This window comes from Odontesthes bonariensis, chromosome 22 (genome assembly GCF_027942865.1).
Source record: "Odontesthes bonariensis isolate fOdoBon6 chromosome 22, fOdoBon6.hap1, whole genome shotgun sequence".
Classification (NCBI taxonomy): domain Eukaryota; kingdom Metazoa; phylum Chordata; class Actinopteri; order Atheriniformes; family Atherinopsidae; genus Odontesthes; species Odontesthes bonariensis.
In genome coordinates this window covers 12,191,799-12,208,850 of record NC_134527.1, presented here as the reverse complement: position 1 = coordinate 12,208,850, position 17,052 = coordinate 12,191,799, and the positions used below count along the sequence as shown (strand labels likewise).

The window sequence follows — 17,052 nt, the reverse complement described above, 5'->3', positions numbered from 1 at the left end:
TGAAAGTCTTTACATCACTTATTTCTCACTGGATTGAGTTGACATTTGTATTGAATACGAAAAGCTTAATGCATGGTGGAGTGTTTCTTCCTTGGCTGGATTGCAGTCCTCATACCCACTCGTTGTCATGAGCTGGAGTCTTCTTAACCTTGTGTTTCAAATGTTTTAGATACTACAAAAAAAAAGGAAAATGCAAACAGAGGGCCATGTTTATATAAAGAAAAATACACTGCTAAACACCTTCAGTGGGTAATAGATATGATTGATAGGATCTACCTCTTAACAAGCTTATCTTTTGTGAAAAGCTAAAATACAACAGTTCTTTCAGGTTTTTACTGCTGGAGAAAAGACTTAGACTTTTTATTTTATACCCCAAAAAAAGCCCAGAATTGCCTTTTGCAATGCAGCAGAAATAATTATTTTAAGAAATTACAATAATTTTTATAATGATAAAACAATGTATTTTCAGATGAAGTAAAATACTGTGAAAGGGATCGTACATCTGTCAGCGCTTCATCATTAGTGCCACTAATAGCAAAAAAAATGCTAATGCTGTCACGCTACCGCCCCTGCATTTAACTATCGATGTGCTATGGTTTGGATTACGGGTCCATGCCTTTTCTTATCCACACTCTTTACATTATTTCATGTGTTCAGAGAATGCAGTTCCTGAATTAATTATTATTTTTTTTTATTTAGATGCAAAGTCTCATTTATCCTTGCCGTTCGCGTGTATCACCAATCGTCTCCATCTTGAGGCAAACCCTCTCTACTTATATTCTCTATTTATACAGGGTCACTCTTGAAATAGACTTTGTCCATGATAAGTGTTCCTCCTCGAGGTTGCTCTTGACTTGATGTTGAAAAGTGGTTTTCTTTACTAAAGAAGAATTCTAATGATCTTCCACTTTGGTTGTCTTTTGTGGCCTTTCAGGCCTGGTGTTACTAATGAGTCTGCCATTGTATCCCCTCTTTAAGATGGGTCATGAAATAACAAAAAAATGAGGCCACACGTAGCCACTGAACTGTTTTTCAGTTAGTTGTCCAATTATTTATGGGATTATTTTATTATTTTTATAAGGACCGATTATGTGAAATAAAATGGTTGTAATTACTTGATGGTTATTAAGTTAGTCACTACCTTTCTGTTGAATCTTGATTTCAGACTCTGGTAGACAGTAGAGGCAAAAATAGGAAAATTGTGTCTATGCTTATGGACCTCAAAGGGTAGTAGTAAGATTGCCACCTTTCATGTAGGTGACCTGAGTTCAAAGCCCCTGCATGAAAGGTACTACCTCCACTAGGGGTCCTTAGGCAAGACCCCCTTACCTTACCTGACTACCTGGTCGCTTTGGATGAAAGCGTCTGCCAAATGCATAAACCTAAACCTCATTGTAAATATTTAAATAGAAAGCCTCTCTGCTGTTGTCCACTGTATGGTTTGACTTTACTTGCTTTTTTGTTGTTGTTTGTTTTGTTTTGTTTTTCCTTTGTAGTTTATGTTTTGTACCGGCTTTCTTTTTTAGTACTTTTTAGTCGTTGGTCAGCTAGGTCAGTACCAACAGGTGACATGAAAAGGCTGCAGACTTCTGATTGGCCAGAGTGAATTTTCATTAGAAGGCACATCATCATCAGCACTTGCTAGCCGTGCTCACTGGTTCCATTCCTTGGCAAGAAGCTGCTAATCTGTGCATCGACTTTACATATTCGTGAGCATTTCTCGCAAAACCGTAGGCGTGGATCTTTAAATGGATCAAACCCCTCCCCCCACGCTGAGCTGAGGTGAGTTCTGTAGCACGCATGCTTACACAGAAAGATGTCCTACATTTCTACTGTACTCAGAGCTGGTCGAAGGTTTTTTGCAATTTTTAGTGGCCACCCGACACGCACAAGTAGAGATTTTGTGTCCTGCCTCAGCAGTTCCACACAGGCTGGTGCTACGCCGATGATCAGCTTATCCTGCTCGCTTTAGTTGGGCTATTGTTTGGCGTATAAAACAAAGTGGATATGAGTACCTGGTTCTAAAAGTGAGTAGATTCAAATTAGGCAGAATCCTGCATTGGGAACAATACAATTTGATTGTTACTGGTACTAATTATAGCTTATCATCTCATGTGCTGGATGCACTTCTTTTCCCTGTTCAGCTCATGTTTTCAGATTTGTTAATACCATTCCCATGTGCCAGCTCCTAATTTGTTTTTGTGCTTTCAGAATTCAAGCTTGTGTTGGAGTCCATCTCTTCATGCTTTATTGCACTCACTGAACATCACGTCCTATCTGGTGCCCTCTTTTGTTCCCAGTCTCATTTGAACTTGGTGTTCATCTGCAAATCTGAATGAAGGCCATTGATGGAAGCGGGCACAGGGCTTTAGGTCTTAGACATTTAACCTATTCTTTCCCCATGTATCCCTAATGAAGATCCTGATATGAGGGAGTCCGAGGTTTCAGTATTGTGAGTACCAGTCTAACTTTGAATGTGGGCTGAGGAGCGCTCCCCTGCTCAACCGGTAAACTCGTCGGGCTGCTGGAGCTACAGCCCGCGCTTTGCGTTAGCGGTTTAAGTTTTAGTGAGCGGAATCCCGTCATTGATGCTTACTAAGTCTGATCAACAAACTGTTGACTTTGGCAGCTCACGGGTCCGGCGTCAGGTGATTTTAATCAGGAGGATGTTATGAAAGACTGTGACATATTGGTAAAGAGCTGTAACATTGTCATCATGTGATATCGTGTAGACAGCGAAACAGTCTGCTTATTTTTATCATAAAGTGAGTAACTGAGGTCTACTGAAAGTTGTGAAGCTACTGAGCTCCCCGTCACATTGATGCACATGTGTATTTGATTCAGACAAAGGGATCCACGACCAATCACAAAAAATAATTATTTGATTTATTTGACCGTCAGACAAAGATTTTAGATGCTTTTTTGGCCTCCCAAAGAGCTAACTGTTTGTTTGTGCGGGCAGGTTTTTTTTTTTTTTTTTTTTTTTTTAAATGAAACACTGCTTCATTTGCTCAAATTAACAACATTTTTGCATATTGCAGTAATATTTCCTATATATTCGAGGGAAGAGTAAATTGCATCGAAATCTTTCTTTGGAGCCATTAGAATAACTGATGATTATTTGTGTTAATGCTCTTATTGGACAGCTGCTGATTCAACTTAGTTGGGATTTTTATTTATTTATTTTTTTTAGAGGTTGTTTTGAGTTTGTGCATTGTTTCTGCTGACGTTGTGCCACACGATGTTGCCGTATGATATTCAAAGCCACTTTTAATACAAAGACAGAATGTGAGCAATGTTTCTTTAGGTGTGCAGTTTATCTCACTCACTCCTGGATATGCAGTATGGACACAAAGTGATCACATGAACGCAGGCCATGTCCTCAGGCCTGCTGCATCGGCTCTCCTGTGGAGTACCTGCCTACCTGAATGTCTCTGTCTGACTCACATAATGACCTGGCTGCTTGCCACTCTATCTGTCTTTATAATCATTTGTGTTTGTGCATGTCGGACTCTGACTCCCTCTGACTTCTACCTAGATCTGTTTGTGCTCCTGTCAGCTTGTCTGTCCTCCTGCTTCTCTCTGTCTTCACGCTCATGTGTGCTTTGTCTCACAGTTTGTTACTTTCATCCCTCACCCTCTGTCTTGTCACTTCGCCTTATTTCCCCTTTTCATTTTCTGCGTGGCTGTATTCTTCTGTCTCTTTCCCATAGCTTTATGTGTGCATCGCTACCCTCCCTTCTGGAAAAAGAAATACTTTCATATATATGTTTTGTCTGACTTTGAAGCCAATTTCCCATATTTAAAGAAAAAAAAAGAAAGACGGCTAATGCCAGAGGGGTTCAAAAGTCGGATGAAAGACAGGAAGAGCAGGTTTTCCAGTTGAATGAGAGCCGGCTGTATATTTTGGAGTCGGGTTTTCTTTCTCTTTATTGTGTTTGTATGTAATAATAAGAACCAGTGCTTCTAGTTTTTTAGTTCTTCTTTAGTTTTTGTTCTTCAACTGATTAAAAAGGATGAAAATAATTAAATCGTACATTAGAAAATTTAATATCTTAACTGCTGAGTTTTGATTAGCCAGAACCTCAAATAGGACATCGGCTGACTAGTTCTTTCAATGGTTTTGTAACAGCATATCACACTGATAAAGAAGTTGGAATTTATGTAAAAATGCCATTTAGTGTGAAATGATTTGTCATTCCTCTCTATTGTTTTATTCATCACCCTTTTTTCTCCCCTCTTTAATGTCAGATGTACTTTAACAACAGTCTAGCGCTACTATGTTATTGCCAGGTGTGTTAGCTCCAGGACACTCGTCCTTCGGAGGATGCTTAACAAGGAAGCATAGTTCAGACAGCTAAAAGGGCTGAGTTATACTCAGCTTGGCAACTGCGGGACATTACATCATGCTTGTCTTTCTTTGCTTTTTCTCCTGCTCTTTTCTTCTCCCATTTTTCTTTTTGCCACCATGGATTCCATCCTCTCACCGTTGACGAGCAGCGCATTCAGTTTGACTTCCATCGTCTTCCCTTCCTCCTATTCCTATCCTTCTTCCAGCCCTTTAGCCCTACTGTCATCTATTTATAGCTCCTCGTGTTGCTGGCGGAGGAGGTGCGTGAAAGGATGGGAGTGTGTCTGGGTGGTGGGGGAGAAAGGTGCAGGCTGGGGTGCGTGTGAAAGATTGTGTCGGTACGTTTGGGCCTCCATCACGCTCGCTAAATTTCCCAGCACGAGGCAAAGTCTGCTGTCTTTAGAAAGTCATTAGGTATAGGATGTTGACACTGCTGCACTAAATCTGACAGTAATTACTACCCACTGATGTTGCTAATTTTAGTGCAGGGATACTGAGTAATTTAATTCAATCTTCACATCATGTGAACTTGAAATAATTGTCAGTACTTGTTCTAGCCAAGGTTCATAGCACTCCAGAGGTGCTGATTTGTCCATGCAGTGAAAAGCTTGCTGTTGATGTGAGAGATGGGAGAGAGATTAGAAATCGGGCTGCTTCAGTATATCTGAGTGTGTCAAAGCAAGGCTCCCGTTGAAATGGAGGTGTAGCATTTGCTAATGTATACAACATCAGGGACAAATTGCAAACATCCTGTGATGTGAAAAGTGTAAAAAAACGGTGCAGAAATGTTTGGACCCCGATTGCACTTTGCATGCAGGTAGATCTTTGGCTCTGATTTAACAGCAAGAACACTTTGACGAGGAATGAAGTGACCATGAAGATGCTGACGCTACGTTTCTTGCGCTCTCAATAGCAGATCGCAGCAAACACCTTTTTCCCCCCTCAGAAAACCCTAAAGGAAAGTCGACCATATGTCGTAGTAGCGTCTGCTGTGTGTGAGCATGTGCACATTTTGGTTGGTTATTTTTAAGACATTTTCATGTTATTTGAAATCGCATCATTGTTATGACTGTTGTTATTAACATTGCCATCCCTTTCCTGCTATAATTTGAAGACTCGGGACAAGATTTTCCCCTAATGTTTGACCACAACGTTTCCACATGATGCTGAACTTGCCACCACGAGTTTTCATCCCAGTGCCCTAAGCATTTGACTATTCGTTACATAAGGATATCCCTGTTGAACCTAGTCAGAGGATGTACTAATGTTAAGATAATTGCTTTGTTCTTTGAACCTCTGAAACTTGAACATTACATTTGAACTTGCATTAATACGCTTTTTGTGTAGATGTCGTCAAAGATCATTTAACCCCTTAAATTGTAAGATTATCTGGTGAAAACATCTACGATAACCTTGGAAAACACTCATGGAAAGTTTAGAAGTACTAATAGTCTTGAACCTTAATGAGATTTTCTCTAAAAAGAGCCCTAATTAAAATGATTTAATAATAATTAAATCTGATTTCTGACGTGCCTGACCTCCACTAAATGTAATCTGATTTAGTTTCTGTGCTGTCACCACTTTCTTCAAGTCTTGACACAGATTTTTCTTGGCTTTGAAATCTTCAAGTGGAAACCATTCAAGGACTGTCCAGGAGCAAATTTGACCCAAATCCGGTTGACTTGGTAGCAAGTTTATGATGGTCCTTTCTTGTTCAGTGTTTCTTAGTCAATACCAATATTTTATTAATAACTCTTTTTACTTTTGTAGGGATACTGTTTGCCTTTTTTTCTGTTGCCAAGAATGCTTTTAAACTTGCATGTAATTCTCACCACAGCACGTCTTTGATTTTTCTTATCATTCCCATGATGGTGTAACGGAATAACTTTTTATCTTTTTTTGCAACTGAAACGTTGTGTTCACTTTGCTATATTTATTACTTTGTTGCATGTTTTAAAGGAATCGTATCTGTGTTAGAATCGCAACGTTCTTAAGGGTTTAGGGACATTTTGATGAATACTTTGTTTATGTTGCATATAAGTAGCTGATACGTTATCAACAGTTTCAGATGGGATTTATTGATTCTGCCTCTGGACCAAAAATAGCTGCTTCTCAGAAGAAATATTGCCGTCCACATTTTTATTAGTAATTCAATATTGCCTCAACTGAGAGAGGCAAAAAAAATCTAAATTATTAGGCAACTTAAACGTATAACTCTTATATCAAGGCAAATTTGAATGATTTAATTTTGCTGTGGTATGTTCCTTGTTTCTTTATTTAGTTCTTTTTCCCATGTTAATTTTAACATATTTCTGTAAATGGAATTTAAAGCGTCCCCCCCTCTTCCAATTAGATTAGCCTTAGAAAATGCTTTTTTTCCTCTCTCCCTCACTTGCACCCTTTATCTGGAGGACGAACCCGTTTGCATTATCTTTTACTGCATTAGTGAATCAGCTGCTAATTACACAGACTGGGTGTACAAATTAAATAACTGTGATGTTTTATAATATATAAAGCCCCTGCGATGTTTCAATGTATTATTATTAGATTATAGACATTTACGTAACTCGTGAAAATCAACTTCGTCTCATTCTCAGTACAGTACACAATCAGCATTTCAAAATAAAACGGAGAGCCAGTAAACTTGCAAACTGAAAACACCAACTAGATTGTTGAACAATTACCTGTTAAACACTTGCTTTTAACACGGTCTAGCAAAGTCCTGCCATTTGTCCGTACTCTTTGATAATAGGAGCGGGCTTCAAACCCACACACATGGGACCTAAGTCAACGTAAGCGTTGCATGCTCTTGTGTTGCAGTTTCAATTCGCTAGAAAACTTCTCCACTCTATCCTTGGTTTACAATGCGATTAATAATAGAGATGTTTCCTGTTAACAGAACTAAAGCATGTGGTCATTGTCGCACTAAAACAAACACAATGACTCCTGTGCTGCACAGTGGACTGGGACTGTCCATGTTCTAAACAGCCCAGACGTCTCCCATCAATTGGTTCCCGGGGAAGAGGTTGCAAAAATGTTAACATTCAGATGTCAGTCAAACAAGTTCTAGGTTGCACTCAAGGTCACTAATTTTAGCAGTAAGAAACGGTAGGTTTAGATCTTGGGGTAATTATTAGAAACATTGGCACAAAAAAATGAGGAGAGGGAGGTTTGGGGAGGGGGAGAAGGCAGCCTCGTGTTTTTGCAGATGATCATTGGTTGGAGCCCCAGAGAAGGGGGAGGGGCCTCACTGCCACTGTTTCTGTAGAGAGAGGCAGAGGGAGCGAGACGGAGTGTGAGAAACAGACAGCAAAGGAGCTCAAATGAACACAGAGGGTTCTCCCAGCTTTCGGTATGCCTGCTGTTCTGATTTCCACTCCAGACAAAGTTGCTCCTATTCCGAACAGAAGTAACAGCTGAGCTATGTTTTGATGTATGTGTGCGAGAACGGGCTTTTGACATCGGTCACCCCACACACTGCCTTGATCCTCTTTACGTTTTTTCTGCTGTGATTTTACCACCAAGGACCAGATGGAACCTGAGACGCGTGCAATTTCAGATGGAAGAATGATGAAGAGAGGATAAAGCAAGAAAGCAGAGAGGAAGAAGCCGCAGAAAAGGAAAAAAAAAAGCAGCGGGTTAAAGGGTGGAATCAAGAGGAGAAATTATGCTTAATCATTCCCGCAATATATGTATGCAGCTCATTAAACAATAATGACTTTTCCCTGGAAGCTGTGTCGGTGTCAGTGACTGTGGACTACAGACTGATGAGAGAGATCTCCAATCTGGGATATTCGCAGCGGCAGCAGATGTTGAGGACATCTCAGACTTTATAGGGAGTGGAGGCATTTCAAGCATAACTTGGACCTGAATTCCTTCAAAGTCACTTTGTGTCTGCTCTTTTTGTGCCTTCAGCTGGAAGCCCTGCTTTACCGGAGGAAATTGAAAAGGAGCAATAGCCATTTGTTGTATGACAATCATTTTTTTTTTTTTTTTTACCCTATTGTATATGTGCCTGCACTAAGGACAATACCGGGAGACTATCTCACCTTTATCTGCCCTTTCCATTCTTCCTGCATTACAAATGGAGCATGGACATCTTTGTTTGGACTGAAGCCAAATAACCAGCCACCTGACAAAATAGTGTGTGTTAGGATTTATTGTATCCTTTAAGGGACACTCACACCTATTCCTGCCCAAGACCATGAATTCCTCCCTGGATCCACTGAACCAGAGCGCCCCTAACTCTTCAACCATATCTGCTCCCTTCTGCTTACTCGAGATAGGCTATTCCCAAGTTTTCAGCACCTGTCTCCTTGAAGTATCCATCATACTTCTCCTCACTGTTCTTATTATTTGCGGTAACCTGGTGGTGATTTTTGTGTTTCACTGTGCTCCTTTGCTCAGCCAGCACACCACCAGTGCTTTCATCCAGACTATGGCATATGCAGATCTGCTGGTGGGGGTCAGCTGCCTTTTCCCCTCTCTGTCCCTGCTCCATCATTTGCAGGGTCTTGACCCCAAACTCACTTGCCAGGTGTTTGGGTACATGGTGTCTGTTTTGAAGTCAGTTTCAATGGTATCTTTAGCATGTGTGAGCGTAGACCGCTACATTGCCATCACACGGCCTCTGACTTATTCATCTCTTGTAACCCCTTGTCGAGTGCGTTGCTGTATAGCTCTAATATGGCTTTATTCTGCCCTGGTGTTTCTCCCATCTTTTCTCGGATGGGGGAAGCCTGGATATCACGGAGATGTGGTGGAGTGGTGCGCATTGGAGTGGAGGACTAGTCCTGCTTTCACAACCTTTATTGTGGCACTGCTCTACGCACCAGCTGCTCTCACTGTCTGCTTCACCTACGCCAACATCTTCAAGATCTGCCGACAGCACACCCGGGAGATCAGCGAGCGCCATGCGCGTTACCGTCCCCAGCAAGTGCAGGGCCCAAGTATGGCCGCGGGGCCTGTCGTCAAGGACACCAGCACAGCAGAGCATGGGCAGTTGCCCCACTTGTCCCAACTGCAAAATGCCCAACATCACCAACCTCAGTATCAACAGTCCACATCAACATACCCAGACAAGCGATATGCTGTGGTGTTGTTCCGCATCACTAGTGTGTTTTACATCCTCTGGTTGCCCTACATCCTGTACTTTCTGTTGGAGAGCGGAGGGATATACCACCACCCTGCAGCATCCTTTCTTACCACATGGTTGGCGATCAGCAACAGCTTTTGTAACTGCCTCATTTACAGCCTCTCCAACTCTGCTTTCAGAAAGGGCCTTAAACGCCTCTGCTCCTTCTGCTTACAACGCAGTGGCAGTGGCTTCGGCGTAAGGCACACCAAAAAGGCTTTCGTTGGTTCTGTTGAAAAGGGCTGTGCGGGGCCAGGGTATGGATATGACCACGGGGAAATGGGATCTGGTACAACATGTCATGTTTAGAGTGAACGCAGATGAAGCTTATGTGCCAAATTTGCATTTGAACTAGAATGCCTAAAGTGACTGCTGTAAACTATTTCTAAAATGTTGCAGAAAGAGACGGAGGAAGGCATCGATCTGTCACTACTGTTTCTGTTGCGTTTGGAGGTTAAGCAGACGCCCGCTCTGCACAAGCCGCAGCTGGCAGTCAGAGAATGAGAGTCAAGAGCAAAGCAATGAAGAATAAAAGAGCCTTGATAGCCCTACAAGGAGTTTTTTAATGATCTCGGAAACATGAGCTACTGTGTATGGACACAATGATAGATGGGGTGCTTTGGTAGGGAGGAGGAAAAGATGTCTGTCTTCTGTCTGGAGGAGTGAATTCCTGTGAGGGTGAACAAAAAGTTTATCGACCAGTGTTCTTTTTGGAATTGAGCACTTAAGTTATTTTGCCAAAAGATCAAGAAAAAAAAAACTTTGAAGAAATGTTACAGAACATCTCGTTGTTGTATGTGACCGTCACGGTCAGCACAGTTTGTGTTGAAAGCAGCAAAGAAGAAATCAGTTCAGTACTTTAGTTACGTTGTACTGAATTGATTATGATTTCTTACTCCTTCAGTATTAAACAACAGTATGTCACGGTGGGTTTGTTTGAAATGAAAAGCAACTGTGGAGGTAGATGTAGGCCCAGTGCACAGTGACTGAACTAAAAAGACATCTTTTTTATTAACTTTAAATGTAAGATTATTTATTGATCTTGTTAAAATGTCTTGAACTAAGTTGTGGGTTTGCACTCTCCATATGTTGTTTGTAATCTGACCCACCTTTGGTGTACGACTGTTTGATTTGCAAAAAGCAAAATGCAAGTTCTGCTGAGTTTCTCTTTCGAATGATGTTAGAAGTAATTGCTCGTTTAAATGCACCTTTATTTTGATTATGTAGCTTAAATTATTTTCTTTAAAGTCTTTTTCAAGACAAAGAAAGACCAAGTAAGGATGTGTAGACTTCTCATCTACTGATCGTTGGTACATTATTTGATTTCTTTAAGTCAAAGGTAAAGGCACAGTTCATGAAGTGAGCTAACCCCTGAACTGTCACTCTTATCCTTTGTCTTCGGGTTTTGGCAGATGGGAATAATCTTATGAGAAAATGGACTTATGATTGTGAAACACTTAGATGTACACACGCACACACACACACACCAACAGACTAGTACATTTACGCACAAACACATCTTCAAACAGAACAGACAAACAGACCCTTTATTCGGGCAGTAATCAAAACTGTGTGCAGTGCCGCAAAGAGGGGAATAATCCACTGATTTTGTGGGATTGCGACGGCACGTGTATTTATGTGTACTCTCTTGTGTTTGGGGTCTGTTTCTGCCATCTTGTCTTTGTGAAGGACATTTACCGTGAAAGAATAACAAACGTTTTTTTTTAGCTGAAATGACTTCAAGTACTTGGAACTGTAAAAGTTGTGAAAGTTGAGCTCTCAAGAAGTTAGTATAGGTTCATATGTTGTAGCTTTAACTAATGTACCAAAGAAAAATCAGCACATAGTCTAATGAGCCCCCCCCCCCCCCCCCCCTGAAGTTCTATATATGACCCTTAGTAAACTTCATTAAGTTTTTGTAAATGGGTCCACTGCACTATGTTGGCTCAGTGATGCCTTTTGTGTATGAATATGACTGTTTTTCACAGTATACCATCCTATATCGTTGCCTTGATTTAAAAAAATAAATAAATCTAATGAATTGAACTGTTGGGAAAGTATTTTTCTCTAACGGCTTAAGAGGGCTCTGTTTATAGGCAGATGACTGTTTTTGAAAGGCACAGACTGGCAGTTCAAACATGCAGTGATGAAAAATGCCCGTTAAGGTAGCCTTTTTTTCACTTGATTCAACATTCACTGCATAAAAACCAAATTTGTTACGAGAAGTACTTTGAAGTGCAAGTTTTAATTCAACAGTCAAATGTTTAGAAATCGCAATCATCACTCCTGTCTGTCGTAAAAACTGAAAAACAACCAAGATAACACACATCAGACTCTTATTTCTGTGGCATGTGTTTGTTCTGGTGTGCTCGGAGCATACGCGTGTGTGCAAATATGTACAGATTTGACCATTGGCTGAATCCTGACTGTTCAACTTGTTCTGGTCTCTGTGTTATGTAAGTATATTTATGATGTATACCAGTACTACTCGATAGGTGTCTAAATATTTCAGCTATCAACTGTAAAGCATTGCCAAATATTGTAACCTTTCCCGTTTGTACCCTTTTCTCTTCTGAGTAATTGTCTGTTTACAGTAAAGTCAGACTGAATGTTTGATGATCAGAGTTGACACATTTATTTTTTTATCACCCAATTCTTGTCTTTTCTCCTGTGAAGTGATAGATGTTGTAGTGTTGGCAGGTTTGGCAGCATGTTTTGCAACAGAAAGAATTAAAGTTTCGTCTTCATAAAGCTACATTTTTATTTGCACTGATTTATTTCTGTGGGGGAGTTTCTACTGCTAATGTTGTCAGTTTTAGTTTGGGAAGATGGAATTAGTTGAATTTGAGATTAGAAAAAAATAAAAGTAAGACAGACAGAAAAAAACCCACAACCACTGACAATATGTTCTATGGAAACACCTAATGGTAGAGTTCCTTATAACTAAACTAAACTAATATGTTCAAGGAAATTCTGATGCCAAAACGAGCTCACATTAGTGGTCACCCACACATATTGCCAATCCTACAGGATGTAGGAACACAATCAACCTTCATGCTCTAAAGGGAATGACACTGGCGGTCATGAGGAACTTCAGTGCAACGGTGGGTAAGATTAGCGAGAACAGGAGGACACATGGAAGCTGGTGTAGGAAGTCATTTCTGGCTAAAACGCTGCCATTTTGTATCATAGAGCAAAGCTGTTTTTCTTGCGCACAACGATGAGCGTTTCCCACAACTACAGCAGTTTATTCATCAGTCATCAGTTAAAACGTGAAGGTCATTGACAGGTGAATTGATCTTTGGGCATGAAAATATGAATAAGCAATGCAGCAAGTGCAAATAAGATTGATTGAAATCATTCCCGACAAATATCTAATACAGTTTCTTTGCAACATAAACCTGCTTGGTTTAAAAAAAGACAAACAAACAAAAGAAAGTAAAGATGTCTTTAGGTGTATCAGTATCAGCTTGATATGGACTTGGGTTTCAGGAAGTTTATCTGTTTTGGAGTCCTGATGTAGCCACGGTGATTTATTCAGTTTATTAACGTTATTAAGTTGTGTCCCCCCCCTCCCCAACACACAAATATATCAAGATCGTTTATCGCCTGGCCCCCACTCTAAACAGGCCATACCACTAATAGCTGAGTCATGACCCAGCTTTTCTGAGGAACAGATAATTATCACAAATCACACAAATCAAGACTGCCAACTGTAACTAAACCTTGGACTGGAAATATTCTCAACGCAGGAATTTTCATCTTCATTTGTTTTTTTGTTTTTTTTTGTTGCCCACAGCGAAGGCAGAAAATTGCTCGGTGAACAATGAGGCCTTGTAAGTTTGAGGCTTTAGGAAATGAAGCCACGAGCATGTTAATTGATAGCAAAGCGTGCCGCCATTTCTTTATGCCAAGGGGTGTTGAATCTGTGATGTGATTTCTGCAAAATGCCGGCTTTTATAGATCGTGAAAGTCAAGTAAGTTGTTCACGCCATGTCTGATTGTGCTGTGGATGAGCGTGAGTGAGGCTTTTTATCACATGGCGCTTTGTAAACTGTGTGGTATCTTAGTGCTTTCAAGTGATCTAGAATGAATTGTGAAGCTTTGAGCAGAGCCATGGACATTTAGTTTTGGTTGTGTGTGTGCATGAGTGTGTGCCAGGAGTGGAAATGTTTGCTTTCTCCAAATAATAGCAAATTGTTGGTTTAGCTTGTTGTAAATGCTGTAATACAATAACATCCCATTTGCCACAACACTCATTTTTCTGAATTTGCCTACAGTTAAAACTGTTGTGGGAGATATTTGGAAAATAACACCCTGTATTTAGTATGATATACATTGCTTCCTCCTTTGTCATTTTTGTCCTTAAGAGCTATTTCGTGTCCACTGTTGTTGTGCTGAAGCAGCATACCAACGCTGACAAGGCACAAAAAAGTGGGACACTATTACGATTTAACAATGGATGATGCTAAGGCGAGGAAACGTCGCTATTGTTAGGCGTCTGTCTCACAGATTATTGTAAATGAAAGAAAAGGAGTCCCTTGACTGAACTAATATTTGCTTTGTTGGGCAGATTCTTTCAAAGCACTGGAGCTGCTGTCACATTTGAACTTCCCTCTGTAATTGAAATCCCACCCTAGGAAATAAGTTAAATGTAGCACTCTGGATTGTTTGGGTTAGAGAGCGAGGCTTGTAGCAGGCCTGATAAATATCACCCCATGTTGCCGGCTCAGCAGGGTCCTCAGCAGCAGAGAAAGGATAACAGAATGACATGTCAGCCATTGTGTTGAGTCAGAGAAAATCAGGTACATAAACAATGAAGGTCTAGCTGTTGAGCTTTCTCACGGAAGCCCTATTCTGCTGCTTTATTCCCAGCTTCTGACACACAAATGCACCAAACACCCCCATCCCCCACCGCCCCAGTGAAGAGAATAATACCACCCGTGACTTTTCTCACTTTATGGAAGATGTTTGATTTCCCAACAGTACGACTGACGGTTATTTTCCACCGACAGAAGACAGTGCTTTGATGCATCCTTTAACAGAAACAGATTGCTGAACTTGAGTAGCTGTAGCTCTCGCAGCTCTCTGCTGTCAAACCTTTCTCATTATGTGCTGTTGATTGTTATGGCACAGAAGAAACTTTTCACAGAAGAAACTTTTCACAGAAGCGTTGGCTTGTAAGACTCGGTAATAAAACACTCACCTCCCTTGCAACAACTCTAAGATTGTATTCATTATAATTCACATTATTAGTCTTAAACTCTTAAACTTACTGCTCGTTTTTTTTGATGATGTGTGGTCACGTAACTCCCAGCCAATCAGAAATAAGTAGTTTGTAGGACGCAAGATGATGATGAGATATTGATTTCTGTTGATTCATTTTTAATCAGTATTTCTGAGCTCCTGCAATGTGTGATGTACGCTCTCATCAGTTAAATGTGGGATTGAAATTATTTTCAAATTATGAAAGATCTGGCAATGTCTCCCATGTCCTGGATTTTAAGATCAGATGCTTTGGTGGAGAAATGCCAAATTCTATCCGTTTGGCCATTCAAAGAGGATCTTGATTTATTTACTTTTTTAGAGGCAGCCATTGTAACCTTCTGGTATCTTATAAACATGTTTTTTTTTTGGAGTTTAGCTAAGAATGCTATTATCTTTGCTTCAACCCTACTTAGCTTTAAGCCACAGCGTGCGATACACCACGTCCCAGTTGAAAGTTGGCCGACGTGAAAGAATATAAACTCAAATGGACCTAGGCGCGCCACACATGTTCCAGTGTTCCACCTCTTTGCATCTCGTTGTTAAAACAGTACAAATTGAGTGCATATAACGCAGCTTAAGTGGCAATAAGTGTCCACTGAGCAGCTAATTGTACACATAAGGAGACAAAAACAGCAGAAACGACCTGAGTGGACTAAAGAAATGTGGCAAGCTCCAGGCGCACAATTTTCTTCATTCTTTTTTTTCATCGAGGAGAATTGTTCCTATTTTGAAGTCGGAGTATTTGTTCAAATATTCATTTTTCTGTGAACAAGAAAAATACAAGTCAGAACATATACTTTGCATTCACGTCTACTGAAATGTCTTCTTCAGTATCATCTGAAGTATATTTCTTTGTTTTGAGGACTGTTTCAAGCTTCAGCACAGCACTATGAGACGCTGGATATGTTTTCTCTTCCCTCTCACGCAACCCTCATTCTGAATCGGTCATTAGATTATCACACAGATGGACAGAGAGGAAGCTAATTGGCCACCATGTCAGAGGGCTTTGTGTGTTCTCTCAGCACTCCAGATAAGTATGGCTAAGTGGTGCTTGTATAAACATGGATTGTTATCTTTTACTGAGAGACTGTGGTCAAGTGTAATGTGCCCTTCATGCTGGATTAGGTATCTCCACGCTTGCGCCCCAAAAGACATCAGTTCCAGTGGCTTATGTGAATGACTAGATTTCTGGAGTGAAGCATTTTCTCATTTGCTGTGGTCTTATTCATATTCTGTGGTCTTGGCCTTAAAAGGTACGTCTGATTGAAAATTTTGGATGTACTTCATTGAAGTTGAAGCCCTTCCAACGAGAGTAGTTAAGCAGGTAGAACTGGACACAGTAATAATATAATATTCTGATAGTTTAAAGGTTGAAGTAGGTTATATGACAATAAAGTATATTAGGCTTCCAATTATTGGTAATTTGGTGTATGTACTGTAATGCCAAAAAATGTCATCAGTTTGCTTTGTATCTTTTGCACGGTATCTTTGTTAGAGTGAAGAGGCTAGGGAAGACATGTTTGCTTTGGAAGATCTAATTAACGTGGCACAGATCATACAGATCACGGTTAAGTTTGTGCAGTCTTGAACCGAAACTCTGCACAAATATGTTTAAAAACACACCAATCAGAGGGACAGACTGTACTCGGACGTAAATTCCTCTAATCAAGCCGTAGCAGCTTTTTATACATTTACTCACACGTGTGACAGCCATAATGCATTTCCAGTCTGCTTACCATAACCCGCCCCCCCCCCCGAACCAACTAAATGGTTTACCCAACCATTACTCCACTCAGACATCTCTCTTAACTCTAGCTTTGACCCCAAAACAAAGTCACCCATGCAACCCTTTGAAGGTTGTTCAGAATAAGGACCAACCCAAAATATCCTCATTCCCAAGGTCTGGATCTCAGAGTCGTTCTGAAAAAGATTGCCACACAAGTATGCGTACAAAAATACACGTACAATTACTCTGACTTACAGGGCGTGGTGTGGGATGTGGATTGGACCACTGTTGTTTGTCTCTGATCACCATTAGCTTGCTTTGTTTTAGTATTCCTCTCTTTCTGCATTTCTTCTGATACTTACATTATTTTAATTTCACACTCTTCCTCTGTGGAAGTTGGAACAGAAACCAAGGAAAAAGGAGGAGGTGGGGGGGCTTGATGGTTACAGTAACAGATGAAGAAAGTGTGATTAGCTGCAAAGTGAATGAGAGAGATTAGAAAAATAATTGGTGATTTACCGCAAATGAAAGAATTTTCTAGAGAAAGGAGTTGCAGAAGGGTGTAGCTGGTAT

General features: G+C 40.5%; 2 protein-coding genes across 5 annotated transcripts in view; both read left to right on the top strand.

Moving 5' to 3' along the window:
- rabgap1 (RAB GTPase activating protein 1) overlaps positions 1–17,052 on the top strand; it is a 66,563-nt gene that overhangs the window by 27,103 nt on the left and 22,408 nt on the right. The gene's annotated exons all lie outside the window — the stretch shown is intronic.
- LOC142373096 (putative G-protein coupled receptor 21) lies at positions 7,287–12,233 on the top strand. The gene has a single exon (XM_075456165.1). It carries the CDS (start codon positions 8,556–8,558, stop codon positions 9,792–9,794), a length of 1,239 nt encoding a protein of 412 aa, XP_075312280.1. The 5' UTR covers positions 7,287–8,555; the 3' UTR covers positions 9,795–12,233.

Bases quoted from the DNA above. Each gene is read 5' to 3' on its own strand.
- LOC142373096 (XM_075456165.1), top strand. From the start codon at position 8,556: ATGAATTCCTCCCTGGATCCACTGAACCAGAGCGCCCCTAACTCTTCA.